The 19,093-nt window shown below is 41.2% G+C and overlaps 2 protein-coding genes and 1 long non-coding RNA gene across 3 annotated transcripts; all 3 read right to left on the bottom strand.

Moving 5' to 3' along the window:
* Positions 1-7: 7 nt before the first annotated feature.
* LOC145698089 (tenascin-N-like) lies at positions 8-5,222 on the bottom strand. The gene is made up of 14 exons (XM_081775293.1): positions 5,151-5,222; positions 4,892-5,099; positions 4,757-4,843; positions 4,446-4,657; positions 4,159-4,272; positions 3,408-3,893; positions 2,680-2,996; positions 2,250-2,487; positions 1,284-2,189; positions 758-1,066; positions 632-690; positions 482-585; positions 126-410; positions 8-81 (listed from the first exon to the last, which is right to left on the bottom strand). Exons 1-14 carry the CDS (start codon positions 5,220-5,222, stop codon positions 8-10), a joined length of 3,471 nt encoding a protein of 1,156 aa, XP_081631419.1.
* On the bottom strand, positions 5,172-15,426 carry LOC145698087 (uncharacterized). Its single transcript, XM_081775292.1, has 10 exons — positions 15,405-15,426; positions 15,245-15,331; positions 14,546-14,613; positions 14,286-14,500; positions 13,667-13,984; positions 13,366-13,577; positions 13,107-13,313; positions 5,708-5,962; positions 5,564-5,657; positions 5,172-5,408 (listed from the first exon to the last, which is right to left on the bottom strand). Exons 1-10 carry the CDS (start codon positions 15,424-15,426, stop codon positions 5,258-5,260), a joined length of 1,629 nt encoding a protein of 542 aa, XP_081631418.1. The 3' UTR covers positions 5,172-5,257.
* A 78-nt stretch (positions 15,427-15,504) lies between these two features.
* LOC145700115 (uncharacterized) lies at positions 15,505-16,698 on the bottom strand. Its single transcript, XR_014134154.1, has 3 exons — positions 16,358-16,698; positions 16,162-16,261; positions 15,505-15,561 (listed from the first exon to the last, which is right to left on the bottom strand). It is a non-coding gene; the product is annotated as an uncharacterized LOC145700115 (long non-coding RNA).
* Positions 16,699-19,093: the final 2,395 nt, after the last annotated feature.

Raw genomic sequence — 19,093 nt, 5'->3', positions numbered from 1 at the left:
GGGTTGATCAACATTCTTTTACTGATCGCGGAGAATCCGATGATGAGTACGCATCTGTATTTATTACAGGTGAATATTCATCTTAAATGTCACTCTTTAAATACAAAAAGATAGAAAATTTAAGCCTCTTATGGTTTCTTCCCTATTCCTGCATTTTGAAATAGGTTTCAATTCGGTTGAAGTTCTGAAAATGGCCTCTGTCTTCTTGGAGCTCTCATCCCCCCGAATCGCTTGGAGAACAATTTTATACTTTGAGGAATGGAGCAAATCGTCGAACAAATATTCTGTGGCATTTTTCGAAATGTTCAAGACCGCGACTGGTGAGCGTTCTTGCGAGCTCTTGTTGAACACGGTCAAAAGATAGCCATCCAATATATCTGCTCTTGCCATTGACCAAGATAGCAACCCGCCTGAAGAAATAGGTGAGCCGGAGAAAAATCGGTCAAGATGTCTAATTGCACGTTTAACGAGCTAGAATTACCCGCGGGAGTGGTGTAGTTTATCGTCAAGTTCGTCGGGTCCTTGAGCTTCGGCCAAGTTTCAAACTCTATCTTGACCGATTCTGACCTTTGTTTTTCCTTCGCGCTAGAAATGTTGAAATGACCGATGATGATTTATTTCTCTGGCTTACCTGTAAAGCGTCAGTTGATATTTTAGCCCATAGAAGAGATGTTTAAGCTTAGTTACTACCTTAGAACGTGGCTTTTAAAAGATTATTCTAAATATAGAAATATAACAGAAAAAAAACAAGCCGTGCCTTCTTTTCTTCAGGACTTTGATCGCCTTCAATAATTATTTTACTTTCCGAATATTCATTTCGCTGGACAAGAACGTATTTATCCGGCATGACGCCGTTGCGTTCCCAGCTGACTGTAGCAGTGTTGGTCCCGACTTTTTCCACTTTAAAATTTTTGACGGGAAGAAGTTTTTCCAAAGTTCTGAATTGGAGTACTGAGGAGTTTTCTGTTCCTGCTGTTTCGAGCTTCGCGAGGTAATCTTCTCCTGGCGATAAGTTGAAAATACGTCCGGTTCCGCCCTCGACTTGTTTCGACGCAAAAGTGTCTAACTGGGGATTTCAAACGACTAATCACTATAAATAATCCCTTTCTGCGGGGCTCTTAGTGGCACTCGAGTCCTTCACTCAGCTTCCTCCACGAGAGTCGATAACTGCCCGTTTCGTTTTCTTCCCAACCCAACGTTGCCTTTTAAGGATTTTACAATTTTACGCCCTTTTTTTTGAATAACTTCAAAAATTGCTAATCCTGTCCCTCATTTTCTTCAACCTGAACGAGCTTCAAAATTGGAATCTGCTCTGGCATTTCGGTTCGAAATTCAATCTCCGCCACTTCTGATAGTATTCGGTTCTTTTTTAGTTGAACCTTAACGTTGTATTCTGTATTGGGAGCTAAGTACAGTAGCTCTTGAATATTCTGACCGGCACCAACGGAAATGACTTTCTCCGGTGAATTTTCGGAGGACAGTGTTACTCGTCCTGAGGTTTCTTGGTCCACGGGCTCCCAAAGGACCTTGGCGGAGGATTCTTTTATCTCGGTGATTCTGACCGCTCGGGGCTCGTGTAGCTCTGTATGGCCAAGAATCACGCGCGGAAGGGATTTCAGCGGACCGGAAAGAGCTTTTACTTGGACTCGATACCAGGTTGACGCGTCTAAACCTTCGAATCGCCAGCTCGTTGTTTTGACAATTTTTGATTGTTTCACTTGATCAAAGCCAATTTCGTCAAGCAATGTGACCTCGTAGCCATCAACATTTTCTTCTGGCGCATCCCAGACGAATTTCAACCACCGAATTCCGGCGCGGTAAAGTTTGAGCCCCTGCACCGGCGCTGGGTCGGTCATTATTTCGATCTCACGGAAAGCAGAGTGAACCTGGCCGGCTTTGCCAAGGGCCGCCACTCGAATTCTGTATTTCGTCAGAGGCTCGAGATTCTTTAGACTGACGCTATTTTTGGATACGGTAAGGCTGTTCCAATCGAGTGATGACTCGCCAGGCACCAGATTCTCGGGGGATATTCGAGTGGCCGAGGCGTACTCGACTTTGTACTGTTTATCGATGGTTGATAATGAATAAGAACCCTTGTCTTCCCAAGTTATCGTCGCTTCAGTGGAAGATTTGAAGACCATTTGAATATTCTCAGGCGCAGAGATTTTCGTTGAGAAACTGCGTTTTTCCTTTTAAAAGTTCAATAAGAGAAGACAGCCAATTTCTGAAATATAAATCATGAACTGTGCCTGAATGACCAGTTCTCCCCGCAGATGACCTTCCAAAACGACGTGATAACGAGTGTCCTCTTCTAGGTCTCGCAGAGTATAGGTTGTGTCTTCTGCCTCGAGTACGATGCGGATCAGGTGTTGTTCCGGGATTAAGACATCTTCCGGTACAGCTGGAATTTCAATATCTTCCGCTCCGTAGGTAAGCACAAATGAATCCACCTCATCTACTTCGTCGATATCCCAGATAATCAGTGCGCTTTCAAATGTTCAAAAATCCCCTTTTTTCAAAACAAACGGTTCTCCTAGAATCTAGCAAGTATTCTGCAAGGCAAAATATTTTGGACTTTTCCTATCCGATTTCACGTCGAGAAACGTAATCTCCAAGTTATTCTGTTTTCAAAAGGATAAACACCACGTTTACCCAGCGCAGCGTTTCTTCTAACAGTACACTTCAAGTGTCTGCCAGTCAATGAGCGAATTTTGCATTATGTGGTATTTATCCCGCGCCTGTTCACTCTTGGTTTTGAATTTGAAATATTCCGGCTTTCCCTCAATCGCCCCTCGCGCGTATTTCAACTCGGCCATGTACTCTGTTTCTGGTTTCAGAGCCATTACATGCACGATTTTCTCATTGTTCATTCGGTAATATTTTGGATGCAAGTTTTCCAGCGCTATTATGTAATCAATGTCGGAGGAAGAGAATGATGATGATTTTGTGTTTCTTCTTGTTTGGTCGAGTATACTTGCTGGAATCATTTCAATGAGCTTTTGAAGGGTTAAAAGGTCTAAATTGTAATTGGATTGGGATTTTAATTGGAATGGAAATTGAGTTGTGTCAAACAAAAACAGCTGAAAAGTATTATTTAAACGAGGGAAGTAACAGAGTTACACGTAAACATCTTGTCAATTAAATTTTTCCGTAATTTATCGTCTAATTTCAGATTTGTCTCACAGCCAGTGCTGCAATTGCAGAGATAAAGAGCTCTTTTTCAGTACAAGTACCTTCAGGTATTTTAGAAAAGAGCTTTAATAATATTAAAATTCTCCCGTGCAGACGAAAGGAAAGAGGTGACGGATCGCGAATATAAAGGTGTCAAGAATATTGGCTGGATTTTTAGTGGACACTTACAAATTGCATTATACATTTTGTTCAACCCTGTGTTCCTTAAAAGTGACCTCATCAGAATGCGACTGAGTGAATGTTATCTTCAAATCTTCCACGCCAGGGCTGAGGCTATACGATTCAGGTGCTGGAAACGTCGTCTGGAATTTTATCGAGACTTCGCTTGGTGGAGCGAGACCGCGATTTTCCAAGGGGATGGATTTTAGCGAGACGGTGAACTCGGTCCCTTCGGAGAGGCCCTCGAGTTGGTAGGACGCAGTGTCTTTTGCTGGGATGTCTTTTTTGAGGACGATGTTTCCGCCGTCGTTGGTTACGATTATGTGATAGGCGGAAGTGGCGGCGATAGGTGGAGTCCAAGTTAAAAGGGCGGACGTAGAAGTCACTTTCAACGCGGCAAAGTCGACTGGCGGGTCGTTCGAAGTCATGAAAATAGCTTGAGAGGGGAGGGATAGGGATTCTTCGTCAGCAGAGACCGTAAAGACAGAGAAGAGGTATTCGTTGGCAGGGCGGAGTTTTGCGATTTTGATTTCATTCTCGAGCTGAGAAATTTCATTGAGGCTTCTGGGTAAAAATAATCTAATTAGGTGAGCAGACCTCGTTCAAGTAAAAATTCTTCAGTCACAATTTCTTAATGCGCTTTGAACGTTAACTGCAGTAAACTGCAACCCTAATCACGCCAAATTGTGACACGAGTTACGCAGCTCGTCGAATTGATTCAACGTTGGAATTAAATTTAGCCCACTATTGCTGCTTTTCTATCGTATAAGAAAAGTAATATGGCCTTTTCGCCGGTGTCTGTCCTACCTGATTGAATTGCAGAGGCGTCTGAGTTGAAAGATCCTCTAGAACGACGCGGTAAAGCCCATCGGTCTCGCTTCCTTGTTTTTGCCACGTTGCTGATACAGATTCATGGGTTACCTAAACAGTTACTGAAAGAATAGACCTCACGTTGCTTAATTGGGGTTTGTCTTGTATCCGGGGCGGACTTAGGTAGTACCGCCCCATCGTTTTAATGAATACGAGTTTAACATAACAAGTGGCATTTGCATTCGCGAGACAGTCTTTTCGAACTACTGTACTGTTCTTTCTACCTTGACAATTTTCAAATTCTTCGGCGCCAGAGGAAGGGTTCGCATAGTCTTGATCGTCGGACTCGATCGCTTGGAGAACTGGTCGATGGAATAGATTTTAAACACGTGATCATCGTGCAAGTTGAAAAGAGATGCATTGATAAAGAGTTCGTTGTGGTTGATTCGATACTCGGCGACTTGTTCATTCCCGGAAAACACCTCGATGTAGTAGCCTGAAGTTTTAATTCAAAATAAAACGGGTTTTGATCAACAAACGGGCTGTTTAAACTCAAAACAATGTCTAAGTCGTGGAATTTATTTTGAAACTGAACCTTGTGCAAGTGCTTCTTTTCGCCAAGTTACGCTGATTGTCGAGTATTTTTCTTGTTTGACTTCTACACCGCTGGGTGGAGGAATGTCTGGACAAAGTAGTTATGGAAAGTGTAATTGAAATTCGAGTTTTATACCGGAAATGTTTTGATGAAAAATACACTTGGGATACAATCTGTTTGACTCTTCGTTTTCATTTGTGCCTGAGCTGGGAAATGAGCCGTTATTTGTTATGTCAACGCACAAGTCGGCCACAACTTGGGCTTGCGCTTGGTGTGGCACGTATGATCGCGTGTTTAGCTTCGAGGTTTGCTTTAGCGTCTGCCCGTTTGGATGTTTTGTGTTCTCAAAATTTAAAATGAACTGGGTCAAAGTTGAAATTTTATGCAAAAAAACTGTAATCCAACGATCCTTGAATCTGAGCGTCTCCCTCCGCGATTGCTTCCCGTTGTTGGTTTCGGACCACATTGTGATGTTGTATTCTGTGTCAGGAGCGAGATTCGTCATTTTATGCGTAAAGTAGTCGTTTTTAAACTCGTATTCAGATCCGCCACCGGAGCAGGAGCAGATGAGCTTGAACTTGTCGACTTTGCCTTCAGGAGACTCCCATCTGATCGAGACTTTGTCGGAGAAAATTTGCGTCGCTTTGATGTTCTGAAATATGATTTTAGCGAGGACTTGACAAAAGTTTCGCTGCACGGACTTGAGACGTCTTTATTTCACGAATCGGAAAATCGACATTTTCTGATAAGCGATAAATAAGTACGGGTTATGCATACGCTCCGATGTCCTTGATAACTACTAAGTACCCGTGGAGGCTGGATCCCTGTCGTGATGCTGCGTGACGTCGGGGAGATACAAGATCGCCGATTTTCATATACAAGTTGATCGTATAAGTGGTACCTAGAGAACGACCGCGATGTCACGATAATAAAGATTACGAAGTGACATACCCTCTTCCAGATCATTAATCGTAATCGCGGTTTGATTCGGCCCAACTGTTTTATACACTGTAATCGATCCTTCAGAATCAGGAACGCAGTTGATTTCTGCTCCAGTATTTACTTCTGGCGCTGGAGATTCCCACTTGATCGTGAAAGAATCTGGACTGTTGAGCGTTACATTCACATTCGTCGCCTTTGCCACCTTCTCACAGAATTCTCCAGTCCAGCCGTTGCCGCAAACGCAGGTGTCGCCAATGCAGATCGCTGAAATAAAGGCTTAAGTAAATTCTAGAACGTGGTTTCGAGGGTGGAATTTCGGTGGCCCCTTTTGGAGCGGGAATTTTTCGGGATTTTTAAATGCCCACGTTGAACTACTTTCTCGTGAATTTAAGGAGTAGTTAGAAGCGGCAGGGTGCTCTGAGGATGATCGCTTTTTGCATAAGCTATATTCAGGAAATAACTTTATGTCAGGTTATCTGGTGGAATCTGTGCTCACGTTGATTTCAGATTTTGCTTGAATCGACACCATAATAGTTGAAATGATTATAATTTACATAGATTTTTAATGAACGAATAGACACGAGAAAAACAGCACAAAATTACTAGTATCGTGTAGGCTGCATGGGATTGATTATCTGGTTTTTCTTTATTTCATGGATAGAGAACTATAGACGCGCTTTTTTTAAGGTGGTGGAAGTTTTCTAGCCCACTTCCGCCATACCAACCCTGGAACACCATATCTTTTCTGAATCAGCAGAAAATTTTACGCACTTTGACCCATTAAAATTCTAGAAATCTCCACTTCCGGTCGATTCTAGAGCCGGAAGTTGACGAAATTTTCGAATATTTATAAAGTGTGACCCATCAAATTGATGCTCAGAAGATTCTGAATCATCTTATTATCGATTTATTCAAAGAAACTTATCCGACCGCGGTCAAACCGACCGCCAAAACTACGAAAAAAGCAAAAATTTATGAATTTTTTTTCAGTTTTTAGCGGTTGATTTGACCGTGGATCAGTGTTGGAAAACCCGCAACATTTCCCACGGGCGCGGGCGGGCGCGGGGGCCGATTTCAAAATTTTGCGCGGGTGCGGGCGGGCGCGGGGGCCGATTTCAAAATTTTGCGCGGGTGCGGGCGGGCGCGGGGGCCGATTTCAAAATTTTGCGCGGGTGCGGGCGGGCGCGGGCGGGGGCCCCGCAAGCCCTCGCGCCCGTAAGCGCCCATGGGGCCGAGGGCGCCCGCAGCCCTCGCGCCCGTAGGCCCCGCGGGGTCCCCGGGCGCCCAGGGAGTCCGCAATTTTTTCCTAAAAACTTATCAATTTATATGAATGCTTTTCTGCTGAGTTAAGTAATGGTACAAATAAAGCGCTTATTCACTCGTTTTATTTCCAATCAACTATCAATTTCACAGTTCTAGTTTTCAGTCATTTTTTTAATCGCCCTCTCCATTTCTTCATGCTTGGCGAATTGTCGAAGCTTCAAAATCGTGTCTGCTTTGATTCGGTTTCGCTTGCTGTTTCGTGTGTATTCGCTTCCTCTGGCGAATTCGCGCTCGGCTTCGCAGCTTGTTGCTCTTGCAGAAACGAGCTTCATCATAAAACTTATTAAGTGATATTTTTTATAAGATTTACCTTGATCGCAATTTTGGACAGTTTTGGGAACTGGCGAACGACCGCTGAATCTTGCCAAAAAAGTGCGCAAGTCTTTGAAGTGAAATGCGGGTGCTTGGGTCCGTCGACAACTTTTCCTTTCCAGATGGCTTTCCATTGGTCCTCGGTCAAGTCTTCATATCTATTCATTTCATCAAAAATGTCAGGATCCTGGATCGTAATCTTGGCGACTCTTGAAGTGTTCTTCTTGAAATCGAACTCTTCATCCGAGCTGCAATCTGGCTCAGTTTGCTATATTAAATTAGTTCTGAAAAAATGCGCAGACTAAACCTGATTTTGATTTTCAGTTTCTTCAGCATCTTGAGGAGCTTCAGCTGGTTCATTCTGGTGCATTCGTTCAACTGCATCCGAAATAAATTTCCGCGCATCTTTTTCCAGTCAAAAGTGACATTTCGCAGATGTTTGGCGTTTTCTGAGAGAAAGCTGTCTTTTGGAAATTTCTCCATGAAGCGAATTATACGAGCAAGATCGCAGTTTTTGTAGGGAACTGAGACGTAAATGGCAGCTTTCACGCAATTGGTGGTTCGAGTCGTATCTTTGCTGTTTTCATGAATTAGACCATTTGAATCGCAAAATCCACCGAAGAAGGCATTCAGCATCTTTGCGAGAAGTGCCCGGCTCACTTTCTTGTAGGTTTTCTAAATATTTAATTTAGTTTGAAAGTCTGTATTGCAGCTTTAATCGAAAGGCAAAGAAAGAAACGCGAATCAAAGATTAAAAGCGAAAGCGAAGCGAAGCGAAAGCGAAGCGAAGCGAAGCGAAGCGAAAGCGAAAGCGAAGCAAAAGTAAAGCGCGCAATCTTTTTGAGCGAAGAATTGTCTGGCCGTTTTTTTTAAATAACAATGCAAGTGCGCATTTTTTAGCTAAAGAAAAATAATGCGCGCAATTTTAATTACCTTGCTCTGGTCATCTGTAAAGCGACACAATTGTTTATCGTACAGCGCTTTGACAATGTCCTTGATGATTCTTTCAAGGCAAGGGAAGACGTCAGGCTGACGCGCGTCCTGGTTCTCCATATTGCGCAAGTTTTTCATGATTATCTGAGAGCACACAGCCATTGACTTTTTAAGGTTTATGATTGCCAATTGTTTAATTGTACAGTCAGTTTTTAAACCCAGCCTTTACGTAACCGAAATTCGGATACTCTACGTCCTCGACCAGATAATTCATCTCGTGCTCTTGAAAAGGAATAATTTAATGAATTTAAAATCAAACTTAAAACGATTTAATCCTTCCTTTATCCTTCATCGCGGTCAGCTCCGTCTCCCAGATGTGAACAGCACTGTAGCGCTCCCCGCAATAAGCCCAGCGAATCTCGTTCGTACTCTTCAAGATAGGCATCGAGTCATGATTTCCGGGGATCAGTTCGTCGTACAATTTTTTCTCGGCAGGGGTCATCTTCTTTGAATAGAAGTAATCTTGAATTGATCGAGGATCGGATGGATCACGGCCAAGCTTCATCAACTGCTCATGGGTGAATCTTCTTTTCTTTGCCTTTTTGCAGAAAGCAACAAACTCCTCCTTGTAATCTTTAAAGGAAAAAAATGCGCACTTCCAAAAATTGACAAAAAAAAGCGCAATTATCCTTTCCTGAATCCAAGGAGAAGTATCGCTTGCCGTAGTCATCTACCCATTTTTGGGTAAGAGGCCGTAGACCCGGTCGAAAAAAAATGCGCACTTACGTTTGTCTATTTTAGCAGTTCCATCCTTGTTGAGATTAGCCAAAGCCCTTTTTCGACCGGTGCAGCGTCCTCGACAGGCGATTTTGCGCACTCCTTCTTCCATAACGTAGGAAAAGCCGACAATTGTGAAACCTTTCTCTTGGCATCGCGCAACCAACTCAACCACCTTCTTTTCTTTTTGAAAATGACAAATAAAATTCAACTAGAAGAACTTGATAAAATTTTGCGCATCTCTCCTTTTACTTCGTCGCTCTCAGTATTCTCATCTCTCTTTCTTTTTCTCTCAGGCTGTCCATCCATCTTGACAAAAACAAGAAAAGATGCTTCTGAGAAATCGAAAAATGTGTTTCTGAGGAATGATCCGGGCGCATCGGTTGAACAGGGGTGTGAGTGTCCCTTATCGGTTCAATTGCGTCAATGGCTCAACATTCGAGAAGAAAGTCATGATTCATGAGTGGCTTGAAATAAATCTTTCTATTTTGGAATCTCAGGTTCCGACAGAGTTGGTAAAAAAGTATACTTCACATGCGCCTCTCAGGCTCCATGATCATAATTACGCTGATGAAGTGGCAGCTTGAGTTCAAAAATTACCTGACAGATCAGGCCTTTCTGAAAGGAAGCTCGAGCCCCCGCGCATTTTTTCTAGAATTCGGATCCTGGAAAAATTTTCGAAAAAAATTTGCGCGGAAGCTCGAGATTCCATTCAGAAAGTACCTGACAGATCAGGCCTTTCTGAAATTCTGAAATATCTCAAATTTAGTTTTCAGCCAATCATAGGCCGGCATTTCTCAAAATAAAATGCCTAAAAAAATTTTCCTCGAAAAACTACCCTTGACCCCCTTTTATCTTTTAAATATTTCAAATTTAGTTTTCAGCCAATCAGAGGCCAGTATTTTTCAAAATAAAGTGCCTGAAAAATTCCCCTCGAAAAACTACCCATCACCCCCTTTTATCTTTTAAATATCTCAAATTTAGTTTTCAGCCAATCAGAGGCCGGCATTTCTCAAAATAAAGTGCCTAAAAATTCCCCTCGAAAAACTACCCATAACCCCTCTTATCTCTCAAATATCTCAAATTTAGTTTCAGCCAATCAGAGGCCAGTATTTTTCAAAATACAGTGCCTGAAAAATTCCCCTCGAAAACTACCCATCACCCCCTTTTATCTTTTAAATATCTCAAATTAAGTTTTCAGCCAATCAGAGGCCGGCATTTCTCAAAATAAAATGCCTAAAAAAATTCCCCTCGAAAAACTACCCTTGACCCCCTTTTATCTTTTAAATATTTCAAATTTAGTTTTTAGCCAATCAGAGGCCAGTATTTTTCAAAATAAAGTGCTAGGAACAACAATAGTTATTAACAATTCTATTTATTGAGTTTAATGATTACGATTACAGCAAAAGTAAACTTGTGGAAATTGGTAATGATTACAAAGGAGAAAGAGGTGGCATATCGTCGAAAGTGTCGTCGAGGATGATCACGTTGTCACCGGGTACTTGCTTGTTGTCGGCAGTTCCAGGGTTGAGGAAGGGATAGAAGTAGCCTTTCTGTCTGCAATGCGGGCACTCGACGAAGTCAGTAGCGATATCGGTGTTTCGGCAGTTTTTGTGGATTCCATGGATGACTTTATCGCTACAGGTCGTTTCAGCAGTGGTCAGGAAGATGCAGAGGTCGTCGATGTCGATTCTCTCGAAACAGATAGCACAATTCGAAAACTCGTGGGTGGTGGCGACAGTTTTCATTTTATCGTAAATTTCCTTGGCTTTTTCGGCGCCGCATTTCGTATATTGTTTCTGAAGAGTGCGCTTGATGGTTTCTTCCAAATCGGCGTTGTCGAAGAAAACGTATCCTTTTGCCCAGGAGAGTTGAAATCGTGTTCGTTTGTTGTTGTTCAGGTTCCATTTGATTCTTGCCCAAAGCTGCTTTCCTCCTTGATTGTCTTCTTTGATGATGAAATGCTCGATGGAAATGTCGTAAGTTCGCTCTTCAGTTGGTTCTGAAGCAGAGCAGAACTCAGAAGATCGCGGCCGATTTCCGTCGAGGAAAAGCTCAGAATGGTCGGTTCGCAGATGTCTCAAGTGGCTTTTTCGAGTTCCCGCCCAAAAGCAAAGCTTACAGTAGCGAAGCTCTTTGTCAGCGGGCATTTTGAAAATTGGAACGTAGTCAGACATTTTTTTTGAAATTTGTTTAGATGATTTTTTTTTTATGAAAATCAAAATCAAGAAGTGATTATATGCAGTTTTTGGGCAAAAGAGGGCGCAACATGTGATTCAGCTGTTGATTTTTACTCGGTGGGGCGTTTTAATACCTTCAAGTGATAAACATCAGTACCAAAAATCTACAAATTATCTGCTTCCTTTACTTAAACAGCTGTTACATGTTCAGCTTTGCATACGGAAGCGATCAAACCCAATTAAACCAAATTAAACGATCAAAGATGACATCTTCAACTCGTTCGAGTACAGTTACGAACCATACGCGTTTCAAGTCGATCGTGGCTCTTTCTTCCCTCGCCTCAAGAAAGAGCCCGATTATTTCATCCGACCATGTTCGAAAGAAACCAAAAACTGGCTTCTGGAAATGGGAAGAAGGAAGAAATTCGTTTTTCTGATGACTTCTTCCAATGCCGATTTTGCCAAATCTATCCTTTCAAAGAACTTTGTGGTCGAAAAGACCGGTGAAATCCCAAGAGAAGAAATATGCAAAATTCAATTTATAGTGAGCCCCGGGCGCCCGCGGGCGCGAAAAAAATATTGCACGGGCGCGGGAGGGCGCGGGGGCCAGATGAAAAATTTTCTACGGGCGCGGGCGGGCGCGGGGGCCAAATCCGAGATTTCTTGCGGGTACGGGGGGCGCGGGCGCCCGTGGCCCCCGCCCGTGGCCCCCGCGGGGTTCGCGGGCGGGTTTTTTCCAACACTGCCGTGGATGGGATTGATTCTTCTCTTAGATGATAGAGAATCTTCTGAGAATCAATTTGATAGGCCACAAGTTGCCCATACTCCCGAATTTCGATGACTTCCGGCTCTAGAATCGACCGGAAGTGAAGATTTCTAGAATTTTAATGGGTCAAAATTCTTGAAATTTTCTGCTGATTCAGAAAAGGTATGGTGTTCCAGGGTCGGTATGGCGGAAGTGGGCTAGAAAACTTCCACCACCTTAAAAAAAGCGCGTCATAGTAGAAAGAGGTGTTTATGATCTACAGACTGACATTACCATAACTTATCATTTATAAGACGCGCTATTTATTATGCAAAAGGTTGTATTTAGCCCCCTTCAGGAAACGCTCGAATGTTCATATCTCGGTAGAATGTCCGGATATGCGCTAAGGGGGGTCACGTGTTTCTAAAATCCGCGTTCTTTATGTCAAACATCAGCGTGCGTTCCCCTTATTTTCAGTACTCTCGTTTCAGAGAGCTACTAATTAATCAAGCCGTAGGGAAAATCATCGCGTCTGTCAATGAAGACATCATCAGCTCAAAGTTAACCTGCAGGGATTGGCGCGCTTATTTTGCGGTCAACACCTTCATAAGAGTTTTAAATTCAAAAAGACACGTAGTAACTGTACCCTAAATCATAATTTGAAATCCGAACGTCTCTCCGGAAAAAATACGATGAGTAAATACTATTTTTTGATAAATGAGCCGAGTCACGCGTTCCCCGCTGAGCCGCTGATAAGCCCAATTAGAAGAGCCATTACGGCTAAGTGCTATTTATCCAGCGCTTAATTAGACATCACCATTAAACTTTACACCGGAGCCGGATCGGAAATGACCCGAGCTTTGAATAGAACATGCTCATAAACAGACTAATCCGCTGTTTTGAAATGAGCGAAACTTGGGGTGGGAAGGTTAAGTTTTACCAAAACTCTTCGCTGAAAGTAGTAATTGAGTTGACAGTTTTAAGTCGAAACAGTAGTCGTTTGCTTCCGACTGTTGATCCGAAGGGAGGGGCACGACTTGACCTACGATTTCTAATACGGTAGTACTTAGCTATCGATAATAATAATCAATTATGAAAATTGGTCCAATGCTGAGACAGTAGCCTGCGTCGCACTTACACTCATGTTGGCATTCCTTGTTGCAAGCAGGAATGCTGCAGTCGTCTCCTGTCCAGTTTGGTTTACAGGTGCAAGTGCCCGTCTTCGGATTACACCTTCCGTTGCCATTGTTGCAGTTGTTTGGGCATCGCGGCACGTTGCAATCCTCTCCGTGCCAATTCCGTCGGCAAAGACACCGGCCCGTCCTTCCATTGCAAATTCGATTTCCTTGTTTTTTTAGAAAAAATCAGTTTTTGCTTTCACCGTGATTTTTATTTACCGGTACAAGTCGGAATGCACTTTTTTCTCGCGCAGTTGAAGCCGGTGAATTGATTCCAACAATTGCAAGTGCCAGTTTTTTCGTCGCACTCGCCATGGCCAAAGCACAACTTTGCGGGCTCACCTTTCGCTAAAGATCCAATAGCACAAGTCCTAATCGAGCAATCCTTCCCTTTCCAGATATTTCGACACTGGCATACTCCATTTTTGCATCTAAATATCGATTGATTTCATGTTTATGAGAAAAGAAATGTCTAAAACGGAGGAAGTTTAGTCCGGTTATGTTTATGAGCGTCACTTACGTGCCGTGTTTGGAGCAATTATTCGGGCAGGTCTTTTCCGAGCAGTCGATTCCCGTAAATCCTTTCGCGCACTTGCATGTTCCATCGACGCAAAAGCCATTTTGGCAAGGCTTCAAGCACTTTCTTTCGGAACAGTCTTTGCCAAACCAGGGCAAATCGCAGTCGCAAACTCCATTCAAGCAGCTTCCCCGCCCATTACAGTCGTCAAAGCACGCTAATGTCTCGCACGCGGGCCCAGTCCAGAATCGCCCGTCGCTTTTTTGGTGACATTTGCATGCGCCATCGACGCATTCGCCTTGATTATTGCAGTTTTTAGGGCTAGAAGCTTTAATTAGACAATTATGCTAATTGCTTTTGGTTTCCAAGATGAAATAAAGCAAGTTGAATGTCTAAAGAAAAGTGTGATTTAGAAATCCTGAATATCTAAGAATATAATTTTCTATAAAAATTAGATCATTTTTGATAAAAATTAATAACTTATGTATTTTTTAACATGACGATATTTACGCTTTAATTTGCTAAAACTCGTTAAAAATTGACATAATAATGGCCTTATTTAGAGTTCAATTAAGAAGAAAAAGTCCTTCTTTCTGATTTTAGGCCGATTTTAAATTATTACCAGATTTTGTCCGCACAATCTTTTCCCAGCCAACTTTCATCGCAAGAACACAGTCCTGTTTTTTCATCGCATTTCCCATTTCCAGAGCAATCATTTGGACATTTGACTATTTTAACTTCTTCTGTAGTCGTTACCACAGGAGGCTTCTCTGTGACTGGCGCGATCTCCGGGATTTGCAAGGGTTCTTTTGAACTTTGAAGCTTATTATTCTTTGGCTAAAAGAGGCGTTTAATGAAAAGCTTGAAGAAAATGCAAGGTACCTTGTCTTTGAGTCGCCGCACAAGTTTCGTTAAGCGGTCGATCTTGCGTTCAAGTTTTGAAATTTCTTCTAAAGCAATAATTTTAGACTCGCTCTTTCTCCTTGAAAATGAACGGTAAATTCAACTCTCGGTGCTCCATTAAAGAGATAAGCATCAACTCTGAGTTATGCGCCATCAACTTTCGACGATAACAAAATTGATCGTTGATAAAACGTGGTTTCTCAAGATTACGGTACTTTTGGAAAGGTTCATGCTTTATTGTTATTCAATATTAGCGTTAATCATCGTTAATTTGGTCAATCACGTGTTCGCAAGTTATGCTTCCGTAATTTAGCAACACGATTATATCGTAATCAAGCTTCGTTTAGGTCAACAACAATCAATATTGCGTAAATAATTGTCTAGTGCTAACAGTTATCTCCATCTAAAATGCTAAGCTGCTAGAATGCCTTGTTTCTATCGATTGCAGCTACTTAGAAAAAGTAGATCCTTTCTTTTTGCTAAAATAATGGAGAACTGTTCTAGTTTTGATAAAAACAGTATTAGCTGGATAGTTTCATGACCAGTATCAAGTGACACTCTTTTTTGAAGAAGGGCCATTTTTTCTTCACTGGATGATTAGAGATGTAAAGAAAATATTTTGGGAAAGACATTGAAACCAGATGGTCAAGAGGCTTTCTGCCACGTCAGGGTGTTTACCGTTACAAGTGCATGTAAGCTCCTTCAGATCGATCTTGTGATAAAAATGCAGGCCTTGAGTTGTGACACTGTATTTCGGGATTTGGACTAGATTTTCAAAGACCATAAGGAAATTCTTTTAGTGTTCTGTTTATTGTTTTCAATGAACGTAATAACTGACCAAACCAAATAATTAGCTTCATTTCCTACTCATTAGATAGCGTTTCCGTCAACAACAATTTTACCAAATTCATCTAGTGAAAAGATCTAGGTCCCGATTCCTCACGTCATTTTTCTGCGGTTTAATCGCCCTCCTCGTCCTGGCTCCTCGCTGCGGTCTGAAAGAAGAATCAATGAAAGTTCAAATTCGTGAATTCATCAAGCCCAGATTGACGAACTTTTAATCAAAAACCTAAACAACAAAAATGCTCAATTTATCGCGCCCCATTCCATTTCCGCAAAAGGTCAAGTTCGGCCCTCACTCACTCACACACGGCGGGGTTTATTTTTAAACCCTGACGAAATGCATGTAAGTCTTTATTTTTAGTTAGGTGTTGGGGCAGAGGAATTTTGATTTCAGCAGTTTGGAATTTCAGGCGGGGAAATTAAAGTTACGTGAAAAACACAAGTAAATAATGTTTTTCGCGAAAACTCATGAATTTTAATTTTCGCGCTTTTCATAAAAAAAGGGATTTGACCTAAAAAATCGGGTAGAACCAATTTTTGGAACAGATTTTTATGGAAATAGTTTTGATTGGCCGGTAGGCCTAATACAGCAATCTTATTGGTCATCCAGAAATTCACCTCTAAAAATTGGTTTAGTCCAAAAAATCTAGATTCTTCGATAATCAAATTAAAGCTACACTGTAATTGACGCAACTTGAAGTACAATTGATTAATTCGTCTAATTCTCCTAACTAGGCACTTTTCAAACTTACTTCTTCCGCTTTGAAAAGCTTCCAGCGCGGCAATTTCTCCTGGCACTTTCTGCATCTTCTTGATAATTGATCGAATAAAAATGCTTATATTCGATTTGCCCTAGAAACCGCCATGTTTCAAAGGACCAAAATGATAGAATTTAAAATTTATTCAATTCAATCGAAACTATTTTTTTATAAGATTTTAAAAAAGTACCTTGATCGACCGTTTCTAAAAGAACCACAGGTGATGTGAAGGAATCCGCGGATAGTTTTCTTTTGGCGGATTTGACTTTTGAAGGATAATTGGATCCAAAAAAGAAGTTATCTTTTTTTTCATTGCGTGATTTTCCCTTTCCTGATGACCAGAGCAAAAAGAATTCTATTAACATTTCAGCCTTTTTCGAAAGTTTTCTTTTTTTAGTTTTTTCTTCTTTGAAATAAAGTCTCTTTCTTATTTTCCGTTTTTTTTCTCTGCTTTTAAAAAGTCTGCATTTGAGTCCCTCTTTTTTGATAAACTGTCGCTCCCGTGTTGAAATTTTTAAAAGGCCTAAAAGGGCAATTGAAGAATCTTGCGAACAGTTCAATTAAAAGTGTGAAGAGATTACAGTTAGCGCGCTACTACTCGAGAACAGGGAGTAACAGGGAAAAAAAACAATACAAACATAGATTCTCGCTCACCCGAGCCGTTCTCTTGAATGAAAAACTGGAAGAAGAGCGATTCCGAGAGCTTAATCCCCGGACTTTTAGTGTTGCCGGGCGGCGGCAGTAAAAATCCTCGACGAGTGTATAAACTTATGGTACACCTATTCGAGATTTCCAGGAGAGCAGATCGATCATCCAAAAATCACTTGGGTCAGATGGGAGCACCTCCGCTCCCAGAGCCCTGCCGCTGACAGCTGACAACACTACCAGGATGTGAACGAGCTTACCACTGTCAAAAAATTATTTTGCGCGAATTTGCGTTTCGGCTCAAAATTGCCAAAAAACGCAAAAAAATCGTCTATAAACTCGGTTCGGCAGCATGTGTAGAAAACCTGAGTCAGGGTTCTAAAAGATCGAGTCGACCAATTTCTTACTGAAGCTCAAGTCGAAAAAGCTACAGTAGTAAAGCACAGTATTATTGAATAAATTTGATTTGTCGCAGAAGGATGGGTCGATAAATCACAAGCAGAGACGGGTGTTCGTCAGAAAGCGCTCGAAACTTCTGACGATTGAAATAAATGAACTTCAGGCTTGTTTCTCAGGCTGACATGTGTTAACCCCTCCTCGAGATGCATTTATCATTTTATCGGCTCAAGTGATTTTCATCACGAGGATCGCCAAAAAAAGGGTCAATATACAAAATGATTCTGACACAGTTTTCATATCACGTGATATTTTGGGCTAAAAATATTTTAACCCGTTGCCTTTTTTGGCCATTTTTTTGGTATGAAAATTTGAAAATGGGGTTTTCAATAAAAGCTTTGAGAAAAAAACAGTAAGTGCATCAGGAGAAAACATTTGGCAGGTCTGAAGGACACGACGCATATGTGATAACGTAAATCGATAAACCCCCGCCGAGGTGGCCATGCGATGATCTGTTCCACTAAATCTCTGGATCACTGACGCTAAACAGAGTCCAATTTCTTCGCCCAAAAAGTCGTTTCCTCTCCGAAGAAAGTCATCAATCACTTTTTCTTTTTTCACGCATCTTATTCGTGAAATTCGAAGTTTCAGATATTCCGATAATTTTATTTGCGCAGTTGTTGTCTTTATCGAAACTACTGTTAGCTTCTGACAGAACTCACGTCACTTTTTCTGGCGATTAGACTGAGCATAAGCTAATTTATCTTTCCTAAAGTTCTTCTCTAGGAAATGGCATTGATGCTAATAACTTATTAGTAATAAGATTGGAAGAACTAAGAAGTCTTTGTTCAAGTGTGCAGACGTGGCAGAAGCGATTCCAGGTTTCTTTTTCCTTGTAAATACTAATCAAATAAGTTAAACTTATTTCAACCCAAAACAAGCAAGAAAAGAAAGAACCAAACTAACCCCTGAAATTCAATTTGCGAAGCATTTATGTTGATTCTTCTTTTTGACAGCACTTGCTTGTGTCTTTGTGAATATTCTCAGAGTTGAAGAACAGAAAAATGGTAGGAAAGCAAACACAACTTCGAAGTTCAACGTCAAGATTGAGATCAAAAGATTACAGTTTAACGATGCAATAAATTCATTATTTTCAATCTTGGTAGCTGAAAAATGCTTGAAATTAAACTGTAGTGAGTTGTTTTATGAAAATATTTCTGTGCTTGGAAATTGGCTCAGAACGTAGTGGCCCAACTACTAGAACATCTGTCCCAAAACTGGACTCTTTTAAAAGCCAATGTAATAAATTATTATGAAAAACTAATTCTAACAACGATGAAAAGTTAGACAGAAGGGATGTTCAGGCTCTTATTAAAAAGGACCCTCTTGAATATTTCTAAAGAGTCTTACGTTTTTCTCGCTTTTTCTCCATAACCGACCTAGTTTCAAGAATGCTCTTGGACAAGCAAATCAACCCGAAAGGTCACCCGAAAAATTCAGACCCTAATTTAGTTTGCGCAACATAAAAACTCATTTTACTTTCATTTAAGAATCTCTAAACTTTAGAGTCTAAAGTAAGAATGGCCTAGTTATTGCCCGCTTTATTTGACATCAAAACAGATATTCTAAAATACGTAATTCTGAAAAAAATGGAGTGAGTTATAATTTATTGACATTTTATTAAAACTAGTTTTCTTCATTCTACCGGTCGTAGTACCGTTAGGATCAATAATTATTAACTCGAGGACCTTTTCCAAGTTTATGGTTCCAACTTGAAAGCTCGTCAGCATTTTCCAACATACAACTCGTTAATTACTTCTATTTTCCAACGATTAACAATGTTGGCGCAATATTACGATTGGTCAATCAAATATAAAATATCAAA

Source organism: Oikopleura dioica, chromosome 2 (genome assembly GCF_907165135.1).
Source record: "Oikopleura dioica chromosome 2, OKI2018_I68_1.0, whole genome shotgun sequence".
In the NCBI taxonomy this organism is placed as follows: Eukaryota; Metazoa; Chordata; class Appendicularia; order Copelata; family Oikopleuridae; genus Oikopleura; species Oikopleura dioica.
The sequence above is the reverse complement of the archived record's forward strand: the minus strand, read 5'-3'. Positions and strand labels throughout refer to the sequence as shown.